Below are 18,668 nucleotides of genomic sequence, written 5' to 3' on the forward strand. Positions count from 1 at the left end.
AGTTTTTAGAAAATTACTTCATCGATACTCCATGTATTAATCTATTTTAAAATGAGAAGTGCAATCTCTAATATAAATCACCGTATTCCTTTCACTAACAGGATTCTGTTCCATTTTCTTCACCGCTGGGAACCCCAAAACATAGCATAAAGAAAACAACAAGTTCAGATGAATTTAAGGGGGTTATGAGCCCGACAGAAGGGTTATTCATGAGATCATCTTCTGGAACTAATATGAATCTGAAAAGCGAGTCTGGATTGAGTACATTGACTAAACAGCAAGGACAACCACCAAAATCACCTCTTACACAAATCTCTGACAATCCAGGTATGTGAGAGATAATAGGGCAGCCTACTTAACTTTCCCTCATTTTACTATTCATATGGAGGGTGTAGGAATGTGTCCTTCCTTTTTGAACAGTTGTAATTAAATTTCATAACACCATAGATAACAGAAGAGAGAGACCATGCATGCCATGGTGATAAAAACCTAGCTAGATTTCCCTATACACTGCTTGTCCACAGAATTGAACTTCAAAATCTAAGGTTTCATTTTTAAGATTTAAAAAAAAAATGAAATTTTAATGAAATATGGAAACTACCAACGTGTTCGGTATATTAGGTCCTATGTTCCTTATTTTCTTGCATAACTTCCTTATAGAGGAAGGAAGAAGCTGAAGATTTGGATAGCAGAGCAGTCAACATTTGGAATTCTTGTTTCTGGGAATGAGTAATAAGCAGTTTATATATGTGAGCATGTGTCTAATCCAGCTCTCACTGAAATCAGTAGGAATTAGATTGGGCTTTCAGTGATCAGCAGTAATGTAATTAACAATGGTGAGATTTTTGTGTTTATCTTTAACTTTCGGAATTTGTTGTTGCCGTTTTCACTCTGCAAACTCAGAGAGATGTTACTACACCATTCACATTTTTAAGGTTATGTTTGCAACCACAAAGATTAAGGACATAAGCAACTAGTCACTAGTGAAGCAACTAGTCGATTCCTCCCTCCCCCCTGCCCCTTGCTGCCTCTATCCGAGAGAGACAGCAAGGGGTTCAGCAAGAGCTGGTGCTGGGGGGGATCTGGCTTAAAAGCCAGTGCCCCCCAGCACCATCTCCGTGCGAGGCAGGGGAGGTAGAGGCACGGTGGGAAATGGTGTGAGCGGGAGCTGAAGCAGTCTCTGCTCCTGCCACTTCTGCTGTGATTCTGCTTTTGAAATGCACTTGAGCCCCACGAGGGCTCTTGTACATTTCAAAGGCTGAGTTGTGTGCTGTAAGGAGCGCGGGGCCAGCGGGGAGTCGCCCCTTGAACTCACTGCTAGGCTTCCTTTTGAAATATACAAGATCCCCACTGGGGCTCTTGTATATTTCATAGGCTGAGGCACCACAGGGATTGGGGAGTCCCGCATTGGCCCCCGCTCCCTCCAGGGCTTCTGCTTTTGAAATGTACAAGAGCCTCACTGGGGTTCTTGTAAATTTCAAATGTTCAGGTGCTGCAGGGAGCACAGGGCCAATTCCCTGCTGGCTCCATGCACCCTATGGGGCTTCCGCTTTTGAACTGTAGCAAAAGCCCAGAAGGCTATTGCTACAGTTCAAAGGTGGAGGCGCCCTTATAGACCAATCAAATGGTTGATGGAAATCCCATTGACTGTTTGATTAGTTAGTTAATCTAAATTTAACATCCCTAACAAGGATTAGAAATATAACTTTTGCCTGAACATGAAAGTTTAAATTTTGTAGCACAGTTCTGCTGCATGACATGGATTCCATGACACATTCTGTGCTCACATAATTGAGGAATTGATCGTATGAGTTAATGCATATGTGTATCAGATACCACAGTGATGAGTGCAGCAGCAGCAGAACATAAACAGAAGAGAATTATTTCCATAATAAAGTCAACTTTCTTCTGTAGGTGGTTTCATTAGTTTAGAACAGGCCCATTGACGGTGGGGGAGAGGTGCAGAGGGGGGCAACTGCCCCAGGATCCAATGATTTTGAAGAGCCCAGGGCTCCTGGCTGCCACTGTTGCTACTGTGACAGAGGTGGAACCTGGAGCTCTGGGCTCTTTAAATCATCGCACAAGTGCTATGTATTGGATAGCTGTAAAGGCTGGGGAGAAGATGACCGTGTGACACCTTTTCCAGGGACCCAGCATGGTGGTCAACTCCCCTGGTTCAGAATGCTTAATCTTATTGATATCTGAATCTTGTGTATCTTCCAGAGGATCATATCTGCCTGTTAGACTGCATTGTGGTTGATCTGCAGAACATGGACATCTTTGCTGCAGAGAGATACTCTGGAGAATATTCTAAGGGAAAAGAGAACACCAGTGCAGATCTGAACTTCCCTTCCTACTTTGTGAGGCAGACAGGAGGAAGTCTCTTAACGGAACCTTTTGGATTAAAGCTGCAAGTAGAGAGAAACTTAGACAAGTGAGCCACAATTATCTGGATAATTTCACACTCTATACTGTGGTTTAATATATAATGTTAACTCCACAGTGGAATACACAGTTTAGTCTCCCCCCATTTTTACTGATATTTTTGAAATATTGCTACCTATGTTACACAGCTAAGGAGTTTTTAAGTAAATATGAGGCACTTCATACTATAGTTTTTACATGTACTTGAAAAAAGCCCATCATACACCCAGCCTCCCTGCCCTGAGCCCCTCATACACCCCAGCCCAAACTCCTGCATCCTCACAGCCACAAGCCTGTGGCTTGCTCAGCACCCCAACCCTACATCTCACCCCAACACTCTCCAGCCTGGAGCCCCCTCCCTGAGCCAGCATCCTCTTCTTCTCTACTTTCTCCTGCACCCAAATTCCCTCCTAGAGATTGCACCTCTAGGTATACAGGCACACTACAACCTCAGTTATTCTTAAATATTGTGAGTTGTAGACAACAGGTGCTGTGCCTATTGCAGTGAATAGTGTTTAATGTAATGGAGCTGTTCATGTGACTTACCAGAATGCTAGTTAACATATACTGACAGACTGGGCCATTGGCCCCCGCCAACCCAGCCATCTGATCTGTGTTTGCAGATCCTGCACGTATATGGCATTCCAAAGGTTCCTACTTATGATGCATGTATCTGTAAAATGCCCCACATTCAGGGGTGGCCCATCCATATAGGTGAACTAGGCGGTTGCCTAGGGCGCCAAGTTAAATGGGGTGCCAAATGGTGGCGCAATATCATTGAGGGGTTTGGAGGTGGGGGCGCCAATTGCATGGTTCACCTAGGGTGCCAGTAGCTGGCAGCTAGTCTAGGTCCGCCCTTGCCCACACTCCTGTATAACTGACTAACAAGACCAACAACCCAGTCTTGAAAAATCTGCATGTGGCCAGTCGAGTGTATACTCATTGTTGGACACACTTTACTGGTGTCTTTCTGAGGGGGCTACCCAGCTTCCTTCCTCCTCCCTCACCAGTATCTGAGCTACACAGTCCTGGCCTCTGGAGCAGCTGCCCGCCTTCCTTGTGGTTGTGGCCTCAACCCCCGCTGGCAGCCACCCGCCTGCCATGTGGCCCAACCCCGAGCAGCAGCCGCTCACCATACGGCTAAGGCCCCAACCCCTGGTGGCAGCCGCTTGCCTGCCCACCACGCGGGTGAGGCTCCAACCCCCAGCGACAGACCCAGCCATTGGAACAGCCAGCAGGAAGATGAGTGCTGCTGTGCGGCTCTGCAGTGGAGGTGGGTGGGCTTAGAATGTTTTGTGTGCGGCCGTGCAGGTGCACACCTTAAAGGGAACACTGCTCAAGACCCTTAGCAAATCCCACCCAAAACCATGGAAGTCGGCCAATGTATAAAGCACTAAACAAAGTGCAAAATAAAGTGTAAAAAATAAAAACACTGTAAGCATTTTCTATAATTCATATTTATCTAGAAAGTAGTCAAGAACTTTTGGACATTTTTAGGCTTAGAGTAAAAATTTCAAAAGCACCCACGTGGCTTTCAGTGAGATGTTAGCACTTCAGTCCCTTCGGTGCTTTTAAAAAATTTACCTTAAAATGCAGCAATGAGCCTGTGATTTGTCACTTAAATTGGTACCATGTCTTGAATGAAAGAATACTTGCCAGATACCATTGAAACCTATATGTAGATGAAAGATGCTGCAATTCATTGTTTTCCCATGCATAAGCACTCCAATTGAAGGTTTTATGACATTGTTTCTTTCTCTGTTATAGGGAGATAAGTCACGCAGTTCCAAACATATCAATTCATGGCAATCTGTCATCAGTCCATTGCTCTCTGGATCTGAGTAAATATAAACTTATTCGAGGACTATTGGAGAGTAACCTTGGGGAACCTATAGAAGAGTTTATGCGACCTTATGATCTGCAGGATCCAAGAATTCATGTGAGAGAAACTTTGAGTTCTGCTAGCTTAAAAACATGCACAAATAAGTCCTGTCTAGGTTTTGTTAAATGACACTGTTTCACTGGTAATAAAGGTTCTAGTAAATGAACTCATTGTGTTTGGGGAATTCTGTGTTGTCTCAGGAACAATCAGAGGAATAAAGAGGAGCCTATTTGTAATTTTGTATCATAATTTTCTATTGTCACTGCTTGCATCAGAAATTGTTTTGAAAAGAGATTATGAACAGTAGTAATTGTCCGTGGATAGCAGTGGCTTTAAACAGGCTTGGAGATTTAAAAAAAATAAAAATAAAATAAAATAAATGAAATTTATTTTTTTAACATTACTGTGGAACTGAATTTCATTTTTCTTGGTTGAGATTACAATTATTTTAAAAGTTTATTTTTCTGAAATATGTTAATCAAATTTAATTGAGGAAAATTCTGTATATGACCTCATAAATGTTTGCTTACTTGGTCGTTAGAAAATTCTTAAATCAAGGATCTGAAATAATCAAGGTGTTTTATAGGAAATCTTATTTTTCATTTGCAGACTGTGTTGAGTGGAGAAGTGTATACATCTATGTCTTTTCTTATTGACATGGTTAATGTGAGTCTGGAACTGGTTGATCCAAAAGGAAAGGATGGACTCAGCTCATTAGCCAGGTATGATTTTGACAACTGCTTTTTGTCTAAATTAATGCTTACGAAGTATAATACTTTTCTTAATATTATTATATAAAGAAAATAAATTATGCTGATTTATCATTCAAATTGATACTTAAATATTTGCACAGAATGGATAAGATGGATGAAGTCTGTATTAGATGATTTGATGGGAGAGTATTGTATTACTCTAAGCCCCTTAATTTCCTCTCCTCTTCTAAGTTGTAATTTGTAATAAGAACAGTCACTTAATAGTTGAGCTTTGCATGGAAAACCAAGGGCTCAAGTTGCAGGTGGGTTGACTCAGCCTTTTATCCTTCCAAGACCGATGGGATTCCATGCAGTTTTGGAATGAAAGGATTTTCAGGATAATCCTTAAAAACAGAGGTCCTGTCTGCATTGCATGGACACTTAAGATCCAGTAGTGGGGGTTTTTTTATGAGTATACGTTGGAAGAATCTTGTAACAGATTTTTTTTTTTATTTTAATCTACCAGGTTTGACTTTAAGAAATCCAAGTTGCTTTTTGAGAGTTTCTCAAATGAGACAAAATCTGTTAACTTGGTTTCACATTCTATGATGGCATTCGACACTCGTTATGCTGGACAGAAGACAACTTTAGGCATGCCTAATGTGTTCAACTGCATCTTTCAGTCATCAAAGAATAGTAGTACTAAAGGAGCAATACAGATTGAATTGCATTTCAGGTGGGTGAATCCAGGAGCTCTTTTTTAAATAACACATTGGCATATGAATGAATATTTGTACATGCGCAGCATTACCGTAGTTGTCAGTCAACAAGAGAGACAAGGTGGGTAAGGTAATATACTTTATTGGACCAATTTCTGTTGGTGAGAGAGAAAAGCTATTGAGCTCACACAGAGCTCTTTTTTGAGTTTGGGAAACCTAAGAGTGTCACAGCTAAAGATAAAAAAAGAACAGATTGTTTAGCATAAATGGTTATCACATTTCAAGGGACAGTTAAAGGTGAAGTGGGTTTTATAATTAGCGAATGTTGGTATTTCTTCTTCAAAATAAACTCTTCTTTACCCTTACATTTTGTAGGGTTTTTTTAAATTACCTGCCTGTAAATGAAATCTTTATTAGCTATACAGATACATATTTATAAGTATGTATTTAAATTATGGAATTTTTACTCAAAGGATTTATGTATTTGCAGTTAAAATAACATTCCAGTAGATGTCGCTCTTTTCATTTTTGGGATGTTAAATCCAGAAATGGTGCCTCATCTACATAACATATTTTAACAGTAAATCCCCATGCTTCCTCAGTGTAAGTGGGCATTGTTTCCTTTGTTTGTCTTGCTCATCAAATACTCTTGGAATGCTTGAAAGCACTAGAAATTTGAGATTTGTGTAGTTCTAGTTAAATGTTTGACATATAAGGTACCTTATGATAATGTAACCATGTAAGAAAATGATATCTGTTTTGCACATAACAATATTTAGTGTTAAAATCTGATATTTTTAATTATATTTTATTAGGGGATGTGTGTTGTCTAGTTGGTTAAAGGATGGGAAAGTGAAGTAAGGCTCTTGTGATGTATTCCAAGTCCTGGCATAAACTCACTGACTGAATTGAGAGAGTCATTTGGCCTGGCCTCTCTTTCACACTTTGTAAAATCAGTGTGATATCTCAGATGGGTCTTGTGGAACTCACTTAATATTTGTAAAATGCTCTGAGCTTTTTTTGATGAAAATCACTAGAGAACACAGACTAATACCAGTTTTTGTAGTATATTTCATTCCAGTTCATGATCCATAATCTTTTTGTAGGCCTCTACCTTATAAGTCTATAACCGGTATCTGAGTAATCCTAAGTATTTGTTATATAGGTTCAATGAATATGTTAAACTGTAACTGTAGAAAATGTGGTTCAGGAATATTTGACAGCTTAGTCTATTACAGTGGCTCTCAATCTTTCTTGGCTTCTGTACCCTGTTCAGGAGGCTGATTTGTCTTTCTTACACCCTCCTCCCCAAGTTTCACCTCGCTTAAAACTACTTGCTTACAAAATCAGACTTAAAAATAGCAAAGAGTCAAAGCACACTTTTACTGTAAAATTGCTTCCTTCCTCATTTTTATCATATAATTATAAAATAAATGAATTGAAATATAAATATTGTACTTCTATTTCAGTGTATAGATTATAGAACAGTCTAAACTAGTCACTGTATGGAATTGTGGTTTGAACTGACTTGATTAGTTCTTTTTATGTAGTTTGGAAAATTAGACAAATGAGTTGATGTACCCCTGGAAGATGTCTGCGTACTATTTGAACTCAGAATAGCTACAGATACTTAGCAACAACAATTATTACGGTTATACTAGAGATTTTTAAAAATAGTGCTTGAAGTAATCAAATGAAATGATTGTGACTGATCCTCGTATTTATATGGCAAGTCAGATTGAGCATTTAAAGATTTTAGCTTTGTTGATCACATCATATGAAATATAGTTACTAATCATTTCAGTAATTTGCACTATCCATATACTATCTGTTCTATGCTTTTTCATTGCGGAATATCTCCTTGGCACTAGATAAAAGATTTTGTAGGATTAAGCAATAGTTTTACCCTGGCTCTTGCTTTAGGAAATATCCCAGAGAGTCAAGGAGGGTTAAAGGATTTTATTGTTAAAGGCTGGGCATACATGTCACTTATTACTAAGGAATTATGTTTCTTTAGGGACTGTACAGTTTAGAATGCATCAGATATAAAATAGATTCATGGGTATTTAAACAACTGAAATATTTTCCATTTAACATGACTAGATATAATTGAGTTCCAGATTAAGTCAAATTTTCTGTCCCTTCGGAAGGGGTATTCAAAATGTGTGGTGCTAAAAAGTTCAGTTAGGATAGCATTTTTCCTGAATGATAGAGAAGCTCCTTGTGGTACAAAATGTGGTCAAAATGTTAGAGGAGACATATTGTATTTTTAATCTTTTTTAAGAGGCACTGAGCCTGGTTTAAACGTCACACACAATACATCAGCAATAATACTGAACAGATGTCAAAAATAAAATTTAAAATTTAAAAGTTGACTTTGTCACAAATATTTTCATTGTAGTAAAGATGGTTATATAAGTAAATTTATGATTAATTTAAGCCTCCTAATTATACCATTGTTCATTGTTTATTTTGTTATAAACATTTTTTATTTTTGAATAAGCCCAAACACAAACTGATGTAAAAAATAGACCTTTTAAAAATCTCTAATAGTTTCAGAAAACTGCATGTAAGCAAATTACATTCACATAAAATCCACTATATTACCTGTTCACTTGATATTTTTTAACCTTAATATAAAAATTAATTTTAAGGTGGAAAATCAGATGCCAGAAGTAAAGAACATTTTTTTTAGCATATGATATTGATATGATACATGGTCGTCTTCTTTTTTTTTGTAAATTAGATCCACTAAGGATTCCTCCTGTTTCACAGTTGTTCTGAACAACCTTCGTGTATTTTTAATATTTGACTGGCTGCTGCTTGTTCATGACTTTCTACATACTCCCAGTGATGTTAAAAAGCAGGATAATCTGATTTCTGCTCGACAACGCACTTATAGCAGTGAAACAACTGTAGTTCCTAAAACAGTGAAAAGTGGAATAGTTACAAAACGTTCTTCTCTCCAGGTGACTACTGAAAAACAACTGGAAGTCAAGATTAATGTAACAGGTAAATACATACTTTTAATGCTTATACAAATTAGATTAGACTGTTTGCTTTTAGGAGCTGTTACATTAAATTCCACAGAATAATAATGAAGCAGAATCAAGTCAAGTGCCAGGGGATTTCACAGTTAATTGTGTGTCATTTATTTTGGTCAGGTACTGAATTTGTGGTAGTTGAAGACATGTCTAGTTTTGATACCAATGCAATTATTCTGAAAGGAACCACTGTCCTTACATACAAGCCCAAATTGGTGGATCGACCTTTCTCTGGTAGTTTGTCTGATATTGAGGTAAGATGAAACTATTTGCATTTTATAAGCATTTATTGTAATGTTGGATTAAGTAACTAAGATGTTTTACTAGTAAAAGCTTTGACTGAAATGCAATGATAAATAGAATACATTAAAAATTGTTTCTGGAGTGCTTTGCTACCATAACTTATTAATTTCCTTATCAAGTGCTTTCAACCCATTACAGTATAAAGGCCATTTCCACACTGCTTGTACTATAGTATTAAAATACTTGGCTAGAAACTCAAACTATCAGGCACATCTTCTCGATGGCCTAACCTTTAAACTTGAATTTGCAAACAACTGTTGTCTGCAATGGTATTGCTCAAATACTTTTTCAGGTGTTTAGCGACAATGTATGTCTTTGATTTTTATGTCAAACTTTGTTAATATATACCTATGGAAATTTTATCTTCTAAACTCTTATATATAGTGTGCAGTAGGGAACTCTTACGTTCAGTTTGCATATATTTAATTTTCATACGAGCTTTGGAGATGTGGGGGGGATGTTGATAATCTTTCAATAGCACCGATTCCAACTGTTGACTACAGAATAAAATACAAGCTTTTGGTTTGAAGCTAGTTGAACTGAGTTTTGATTCTTCAGATACAGTTAGGGTTCCAAATCTGTGAATCCTCTTTTAAAATATTATATATTAAATTCCTGTCAATAAGATCTAGAAATTCTATTTGATAAAATATTTGAGATTCCCTTTAGATTCGCAAAACTTTCCTAATTCCCAGTCTAATGGCTTCTTTTGTTATGATACTCTGATTAAAATGCTCTTATTATACTGTTGGGTGATATAAGAGCCTTTCTTGTCTAGGTCACCAGTTCAAATCCAGGTCACGTGAGGAGAGTGTGTTAGTTACCTAATGGTTTTTGGTTGCGTACTTAAAATTTTTTGGTTTCAGTCTACCTTGTAATAGGTAAATGCCTATGTGGAAAAAAAATCACCACTACATTTTATATTAATTGGCTAGTTAGTTGATATTTTCAACAGAGACCAATGGTTGAATGGGCTATGAATACAGAGTCAATTTCTTGCCTAACTTCCTCCAATCCCCACCCCTTGTTCCCCAAAATGGTTCCTATAGCTCATGGCTTGTGAATAACAGATAACTTCTATATCTAGACGAAACAGCCTTCTTTAAGCCCTGAATTCAGACAAAATATTTAAAATAATAATCATCTTGAGCTCTGTTTACATAGTCTCTCCATGAAATGGGGTTCGTCAATTTAAGAATGAAAGTAAAAGGGGAAAGATCCTTAAAAATAGGCTTGATTAAAACCATTTTTGGTTTATTTAATGTATCTCTTGTTCCCTCCCTGCGGGTACCCTTACCCCTACAAAGGGGAGTTGAGAGCTTCATTCTGGAAGCTGTAAGAGCTCATGCGAAATTTTGCTCGGTTTATCAATGCATTTTGATTTTCACTCATTTAGGTTTTTTCTTGCCGACTGGGAAATGAGCAGGACACAGCACTGTCTATCATTGATCCTGTATATATTCAAATGGAACTTGTTGGGAATTCGTCTTATCCTAGGGGCTCAGGCTTGTTGGATGCATTCAATAGTGAAGATTTCCCACCAATTCTAGAGGTAAGATCAAAGAAAGTGACTGAAAAAAAATTGTTCATTGTCATAATAGTCTAGAATACATTCCACAAGTTCATCACATTTGGAAATTCAGAATAGTGCTTTGTCACATACGTAAGAAAAGAATAAGACAAAATTGTTTTCCAAAATAAAACGAAGAGGCAGAAAAGCAGGAAACATGTTTTTAGTAGTAAGCATAGAGTGATTTCTGCTGGAATTTTTAGCGGAATTCAATACATTTATTTTACAGAAATAATAGGGAAAAGTAACTTACGACAAAAAGCAAGTGATGCCACAAGGTAACTTTTGAGTCTTGTCCATAAGTTTAGTAAAAGAAGTAATTACAAACAAAATTAGTAAGTCATCTTATTAACATTTGCTTATAGGAAATACATTTAGTCCTCCTCCCCCTTTAAAATCAAAACAAAAATACCTTTCCTGATTGGGGATTTTGGTTAATCCTTTTTCTGGATAGGAACTTACTAATAGCTAAGGTTCTAGGACATGTCGAGATGGTTTATCCTGCAGTTGTTGGCATTTAGGATATTTAAAATTTCCGCATAATTGGTTAATGAGAGAAACGGCATTTTTAGTATGATGGCTTTGAAACAATGTAAATGTCTCATTGTGATACGGTTTCCTTTATTCTGGCAGTGTGTTGCCCTAATGTATTGCATACAAAATGGAAATGAAAGAAAAAATGTCTGTTTGACACTTTAATCATATTGGATTTTGTAAATTTCTTTTAGATTCAGTTACAAGCCCTGGACATCAGACTATCCTATAATGATGTGCAGCTGTTTTTGGCCATTGCAAAGTCCATCCCTGGGCAGACCGGTGCTGCTGTGCCTGAGTCCTGTGTCTTGGATACCGAGACTGCTGCTAATAATCTTTCCAATTTATCTTGGGAAAATGAAATCTCATCAACATCTGAAAACAGAGACGTATCTAAACACATATTGGATCCAGTTCTTGGTATGCATTCAACTATTAGACTAAAGCCATTTTCCATGCCTTAAGGAGGCTTCTGCAGAGTAAAGCCAGATGTAATTTTTAACAAAACAGATGGCTGTAGCTTGATTATATAAAATCTGATATGGTGATGGATGCCATCAAATAGTGATGAAACTCTGTTATTCTGCTTGCAATATGAAAGTAGACTAGTCAGTGTTAGCTTTCAGTCAATTTTAAAAAGTATTTGCCTTCCTTCTTTAGCAGAATGCAGTAATGCTTAGGTTGCAATCACTGCAGAGGAATACAATGCTTTTAAATAGTTTCTATTGAGACTTATAATGTAAAACAATCATCATCGGTGTCTCCCTTTCCTCTAACAACACTTTACTGTCTTTGTAAAAAGTTTGTTTAAAGTGTAGTTAGGAGCACAACTTTATGAAATCAAGGAAATACTCATTCACGAGTGAAATAGGCTCTGTCTTCTGTACTGCAGTTCTTAGGCATAATGGAGGGATGAGGAATGCCTCCACAACATTGAAGGATTTGATGTATGAATCCAAGAATTATTAGTACAGTATTAGTACAGTATTAAATTGCATACACTAAAGTTACCTTCTGGAACTGATATCTAGCTTGTGTTCTAACAGATTAATATTTAACAAAATAGAATGTTTGGCCTAAAGCATCTCTGAATGTTAATGTATTTTAGCTGTTCTTTAAGTAGCAATCTTTTATACTTTCAGAATGGGTCCACTTATGGAGAAAAACTAATTTTTTAAACAATAGTACATTCCATTTTTATAAAAATAAAGCAACTAATTCATATGGGGGCAAAAGAGTGGCTAAATGTTTCTTTAATTACAGAAGTACAACTAGCTCGACTTCAGGACCTGGGATTTAGTATGGATGATTGTCGTAAAGCTCTTTTGATTTGCCAAGGTAATTCCAAATAATTTTTCCGTCATTTGCAATTTTAGTTTTGTAAATTAGAGTCTGGTTTTTAATACATCAAATAGACATACTAGCAGTCTCTTGAAACAGCGACAAAATGGAAAATAGTGTGTTCTATCATCCAGCCATCAAAAAATACATAGCTACATCCTTTAAATATTCATATTATGTTCTTTAAATATTATCTTGTTGTTGGTTATTCCCTGTCTCCTAAATATTCTTCTTTTTTAAGTGTCTGTGTGTTAATGATTTACCTCACTTACATCACCATAATGCTGTATTTTATTTATTTAAACTTATCAATTAGCAAGATTGCAGTTCCCCTGTAGTTGTTACATGAATCAAGTATTTTTATCCTAATTCATCCTAACATTCTTTTTTAAATCTAGAAATTCGCATCAGTTTCTATGCTGCATGTGTTTCTCACTTTCACCTTATGTTTCCCGTTACACACACTAATCTTCATGCTTTTCTTGTTGCATAGTTTGCCTCTGTACTCCTTTTTACACATAATATCTAGAAACAAAATCAAATTAAGGCACAAGATTCTCTTTTGGTTTTTTTTACCATTGTCATTTTACCTTCTCTTTTTATAGTCACTCAGATTTTAATCCAGCAAATACTTTGTTGCTTCTCAGTTTGCAACCTTAAGAGATTACTTTCTATTGATAAAGGAGTATTCCATTATATTTCCTAACCTTAATTTCCTTGTTTTCCTTAAATAAAACAAACCTTATACCACTTTGCTATAACTTTTTGTTTTTGTTGGGGATTCATTTGATTACTTTTCTGGGTTATTTTGTATGAATGATTGAAATAATGTTCATAACAAATTACTGGATTGTTTGCTTGTTTCTTTTAAGGCCAGTTGAAAAAAGCAGCAAGCTGGTTATTTAAGAATGCTGAACCTTTGAATTCACAGTCATTAGCCTCTGGAGGTCGAGGTAGCCAGGCGACTGTGCCGGTTCAGTTGATCTCTGGAGTGGAGATTAAAGCAGAAAGCATATGCATTTGCTTCATTGATGACTGTATGGACTGTGATGTTCCCCTAGCTGAGTTAACTTTTTCACGTGAGTATTTTTCTTATTTGTCCTCTAATCGCTTCCTTAATTTGAAGAATTCTTCTGGGCCTATGTTCATAGCTTGAGTTCCCCTTTTTTAGGTCCAGATAAAATGTTTGAAATTGTTTGTGTATATGAGTTCCACAAAGAAATATATGTAAACAATTGTGTGAATGCCTAGCACAAAAATAAGATATTGATTGATAAAATGACTATAAAATTGAATAGCGGTAATGTTGCTGCTTGTATTGTGATAGAGCATAAAAGTACTAATTGAGATCAGTGCTCTGCTTTGTTAAGAACTGAACAAAATCATAGCAAAGCGCTGCACCCATCCTCCTTTCTTGGAAATAAGCAGAGAGACTAGAGGGAAGAGAAAAAGGGTTGATCATCAAAGAGATCTTACATCATGGAGATGAGACAATGGAGGAATAAAGAGAGACTTTTCAAAAGTCAAGCTGAATTAAGTCTTGCCAAAGAAATTAAAATAAAATAATGAGGTTTTTTAGGTCTGAAAATAAAAAGAAAATAAGGAAGGATGAGGTGGAACCACTCAGGAGCGTGGATGGAAAAGAGAATTAAAGATAATCTAGGTATGTCCCCAATACCAAATTAATGCTTTGTTTCAGATTTCAGCAGGAATGATAACATGGAGCAGTGCATGAAGGCAGTAGAGCTGATAGAAATGAATATCTAGGAAATAATATTACTACAGCTGAAGTGGAAGAAAAATGTAAAGAGCTTAATGCATTCACCTTAGTGGGACTGGATGATTTCCATCTAAGAGTATTGAAAGAACTGGCTCATGAGATTGCTAGTCTGGTAGCAAGGTGTAATCGTATGACTGGAGAATAGCGAATGTTGTGCCTAGGTTTTAGAAAGAGGAAAAAAGATCTTGGCATTTGCAAACCTTTTAGTCTCACCACTGTCATATGCAGTTCTTTAGAATAAATTGTGATGGAAAGGATAATTAAATGGTAGAGGATATGTAATGCAAGATGGGGTTTACCAAAGATCATATAATCCTAGCTTGATTTCCTTGTTTGAGAAAATAGCTGATTTTTTTTTAGCTAAGGGAAGTGCAGTGATTTAGTATATTTGGACTTCGGTAAAGAATTTGACAAGATACCACAATGGAAACTATTAATTAAAATAGAGAGGGTGGGGAACAGAACAAAAACTGTAAGATACATAAGGGCCTGGCTAAAGGGGAGAAGGCAGTGGTTTGTGCTGAAGAATAAACTGGAGGGTGGTTACTAGTAGAGTTTCTCAAGTATCAGTCTTGATCGTTCTTATTCCTTATTTTTATTAATGACCTTAGTACAAAGGGTAGGCATGCTAATAAAATTTGCTGATGAAACAAAGTAGGGAGGGATTGTCAATACAGAAGAGGATCAGAATGTTATGCAGGAACATCTGGATGACTTTGACCACAGTGGAATTCAGTAGTATGGAGCAGGGCCCGCCCGAGCCATTTGTGTGCCCCGGGAGTATGGCACATGTGTGGTCTCCCGCCGGGTGCGTGGTGCCTCCGGACCCCAGGCATGTGGCACATGTGCGGTCCCAGCCCCACACATCCCAGCAGCCCCGCGCGGTGCCCCCCACAATGGGGCACCCCGGGCGGTAGCCCGGTCAGCCCGTAGCTTGGGCCGACTCTGATACGGAGTGCAAGATGATGGTCTTAGAGCCTAATAAAAATTTCTGCTACAAGCTGTGGACTCAGTGTGTTGGTAATAGTCCTGTGATTGCTGAGCCACCAATGTTATGTGATTATGGAACAAGCAAGTGCAATCCTAGCATGCATGAGGCGAAGTATTTTCAGTTGTGATATAGAAGTGTTATTACCTTTGTACAAGGCCCTGATAGGATCTCATTTGGCATTCAGTATGCCGTTCTGGTCACTCATGTTCATGCAAGATGGAACCTGTGCAGAGAAGAGCTATTAGGATGCTCAGGCAAATGGAGGCCCTCTCTTATGATTAGAGACTGGAAGAGCGTGGCTTGATTAGCCTTGCAGAAAGAAAGCTGAGAGGGGATGTTGTTGTTCTCTGGAAGTACATGGAATTGTGAAGAACTGTATAAACTGAAGGACAGTATCGGCACAAGAACAAATGGATAAACTAGTCATGAATAAATCAAGGACAACATGAGTTGTGTGCTGGCAATCAACTTAATTTGCTTTAAGAAAGAGCTGGATAAATGTAAGTAGGATTGTATGAGAGAGGCGCTTGTGAGGGTAGCGGCAAGGACTTTAGCAGGCCTGGCGCTCACATCCAGTTCATCACATGTTCTGAAACGCTAATGCTTCAGGGTTACAGATGGCCACCTGCAGGTGTCAGGAAGAAATTCCCTTTGTCTTCTTTTCCCCAATATGTACTGCTTTTTTGTAAATCTCTGTCCTAATTAATGGGGTGGACCAGGGCTCTGGGATGGCATTGAACATTTTGTCTTGCAGGTTCTTAGCTGGCTGGTTTTTCTTCATTCTTAAAATGTAACTGATTGCCATATGTGGGATTAGGAAAAATTTCCCGGGTGAGGGGGTAGGTGTGTGTGTGTGGGTGTGTGTGTGTGGGTGTGTAAAATCTGAGGCCTCAGTCACTGTTGTCCTTTGGTCTGTCCTATTCTGTGCCCAGTGCATATCATAGTCTAGTCTTATGTTGGTTGCAATGCTTTGGTCTAATTTCAGTGGTTAGGTTTAATGTCTGGGTGCTTCAGCAGAGGTGGCATTCTGTGATAGACAGATCACATTAGATAACCCATTGTTCCCTTCTGATGTTAGTCAATGACTTCTGATTTCAAAATGCTTCCTTTGAGATAGAATAGATTTTTTTTTTAACTAGAGAGAGACTACTGTTGAAAAAGAAAAGTAATCAAAATGGTTTCAGTATGAAATTTAATAGTGTAACCTGGGCTATAAAATCTGACTGAAGGTTGTGGGAGGCAATGTTTCATTAAGGAGTAGATAATTATGCCTTTTTATTAAGGAAGGAAGCTAAATAACTGTCTATCTTGACCTCAAGCAAATGTGACTCCAAGGCTGTGTCTAGACTGACAAGTTTTTCCGCAAAAGCACCTGCTTTTGCAGAAAACCTTGCCAGCTGTCTACACTGGCCGCTTGAATTTCCGCAAGAACACTGACGATCTCATGTAAGATTGTCAGTGTTCTTATGGAAATGCTATGCTGCTCCCGTTCGGGCAAAAGCCAAGAGGGCCAGTGTAGACAACACGGTATTGTTTTGCACAAAAAAGCCCCGATCGCCAAAATGGCGATAGGGGCTTTCTTGCGCAAAACCACATCTAGATTGGCACGGATGCTTTTGCGCAAAAAGTGCTTTTGCGGAAAAGCGTCCGTGCCAATCTAGAGGCTCTTTTCCGCAAATGCTTTTAACAGAAAAACTTTTCCACTAAAAGCTTTTGTGGAAAATCATGCCAGTCTAGACGTAGCCCAAGTATTTTATGCATAGATATCACACAGAGCAAAAGAAAGGAACATTTCCTACATTAAAGATACCTATAACTATATCTTTGACAGATTACCTCGCAGCACTCATGACATTTACTTTCTTTCTGACCATTGTCCAGGACAAAGCTTGGAAAGTTTATTGGTCCTGGTAGTATTTGTGCTGATCTCTTGAAATGTTTCTTACTAGCTTTTGCAGTTTGAGGTATTGGACCTTGAAATTCTATCCTGCTGACGTCTGTTTCCCTGCGTCCCCCTCCACTTCAACTATAACAGGATTCCAGCACCAACTATTTCATAGGATGCAAAAGACTGAGATGAATGTTTTACACCACTTTAATTCTTGTATTTTAACTACTTGTGGATCGTATTTAGCAATGGTGTTGAGTTTTTATTGCAAAAAGATGGTAATCAGATGTAAATATTTTTTTCAAGCTAAGATTTATTCCAGTCTTGTTAGTTTTCAAGGTACAGAATTTTAGAACTACTGTTTAAGTCCTGACACTTAGCTGTGCTGTTTGGCACCGATTCAGAACTTGTGTGACTATATACTGGAATTTTTTTTATGCCTTCTGCTGTATATGTAGAGAAGTGATCCTTGTCACTTTTTTGTTTTGTTTGGCAAATTTTTTTACATCAGATTATTCTGTGAAAATTGTGGACTCTTAATGACATCCGATTGATAAGGCTGCTATTAGAATAAAGTATAGCTGAGACTAGTAATGTTAATTGCATAGTTGGAGTGGACTTACTTCAATTCAGATACTGGTGACGGGGAGGAAGGGTTGATGGGAGAAATGCTCCCATCGACTTCCTTTACTCCTTGTGGGGAGTAGGAGTACCAACATTGACGGGTGCACCCTCAGCGTTCAGTTTAGTGGGTCCTTGCTAGGCACGCTAAATCGAACGCCAGAAGATCGACCTCTGGAGCATTGATTGTGAGTAAATATAAACATGGCCTGAGAAACTTATCACAATCATGAGCATTTCCTGCTATTTCTGGGATGGGAGGTGGTGGTTTCAGAAGCAGATTACAAGCTGTCTGGGGCTGAGGCTGTGTCCACTTGGGTTTTTACAGCACATAGGATAATAGGGCCCCAGTCCTGATGTGAGCTCTGGGGTGTGGCTATACTGTATACCTTAATTACCTGTATATTACTTTGATTTAAAGAATATTGTAGAGTGTGGTGGTTTTGCTTGTATTGTTCAGGGTTTTTTTTTTTTAATAAAACTCTTCGTTGTTTGTTTATTAATGCAACTTTAAATTAAGGATCCAATCATATTTTTCTTCTATTAGTACAATGTTTACTTTCGTTACAGGTTTGAATTTTCTCCAGCATGTGAGAGCCAGCCCTGAAGGCTATGCTCATTTTACACTCTCTGGAGATTATTATAACCGTGAGCTTTCGGGTAAATACAAAATGCATACATTGTTATAAGAGTTGGAAAGCAGTCTTGCATACTTTAGCTGTCTGGAGTTCACTCAATATAAATTTTATGTAAGGGGTGGGAAGGACTGCTGTGTCAGCAAATTGTGTGCAGCTGGAACAAAGGGATTTCCTTAAATACACTTGATGAAAAATAAATTTATACACTGTCAACATTAAAATAAAATATTTTTAAAATCCT

The 18,668-nt window shown here is 37.7% G+C and overlaps 1 protein-coding gene across 10 annotated transcripts in view; it reads left to right on the top strand.

The window, feature by feature from the left end:
* VPS13D (vacuolar protein sorting 13 homolog D) overlaps nucleotides 1–18,668 on the top strand; it is a 223,547-nt gene that overhangs the window by 58,561 nt on the left and 146,318 nt on the right. For 7 of the 10 annotated variants that reach the window (XM_075906827.1, XM_075906819.1, XM_075906820.1 and 4 more), the window contains 12 exons: nucleotides 99–327; nucleotides 2,224–2,434; nucleotides 4,192–4,363; nucleotides 4,916–5,028; nucleotides 5,525–5,734; nucleotides 8,464–8,729; nucleotides 8,882–9,015; nucleotides 10,461–10,616; nucleotides 11,363–11,588; nucleotides 12,432–12,506; nucleotides 13,382–13,588; nucleotides 18,360–18,449. In XM_075906827.1, coding sequence (XP_075762942.1) covers nucleotides 99–327; nucleotides 2,224–2,434; nucleotides 4,192–4,363; nucleotides 4,916–5,028; nucleotides 5,525–5,734; nucleotides 8,464–8,729; nucleotides 8,882–9,015; nucleotides 10,461–10,616; nucleotides 11,363–11,588; nucleotides 12,432–12,506; nucleotides 13,382–13,588; nucleotides 18,360–18,449 — 2,089 coding nt within the window. The remainder of the gene's footprint in view (nucleotides 1–98; nucleotides 328–2,223; nucleotides 2,435–4,191; nucleotides 4,364–4,915; nucleotides 5,029–5,524; nucleotides 5,735–8,463; nucleotides 8,730–8,881; nucleotides 9,016–10,460; nucleotides 10,617–11,362; nucleotides 11,589–12,431; nucleotides 12,507–13,381; nucleotides 13,589–18,359; nucleotides 18,450–18,668) is intronic. The other 3 variants (XM_075906823.1, XM_075906824.1, XM_075906826.1) reach the window with 1 other exon arrangement.

The sequence above is a fragment of the Pelodiscus sinensis genome, chromosome 23 (assembly GCF_049634645.1).
Source record: "Pelodiscus sinensis isolate JC-2024 chromosome 23, ASM4963464v1, whole genome shotgun sequence".
Taxonomy (NCBI): Eukaryota; Metazoa; Chordata; order Testudines; family Trionychidae; genus Pelodiscus; species Pelodiscus sinensis.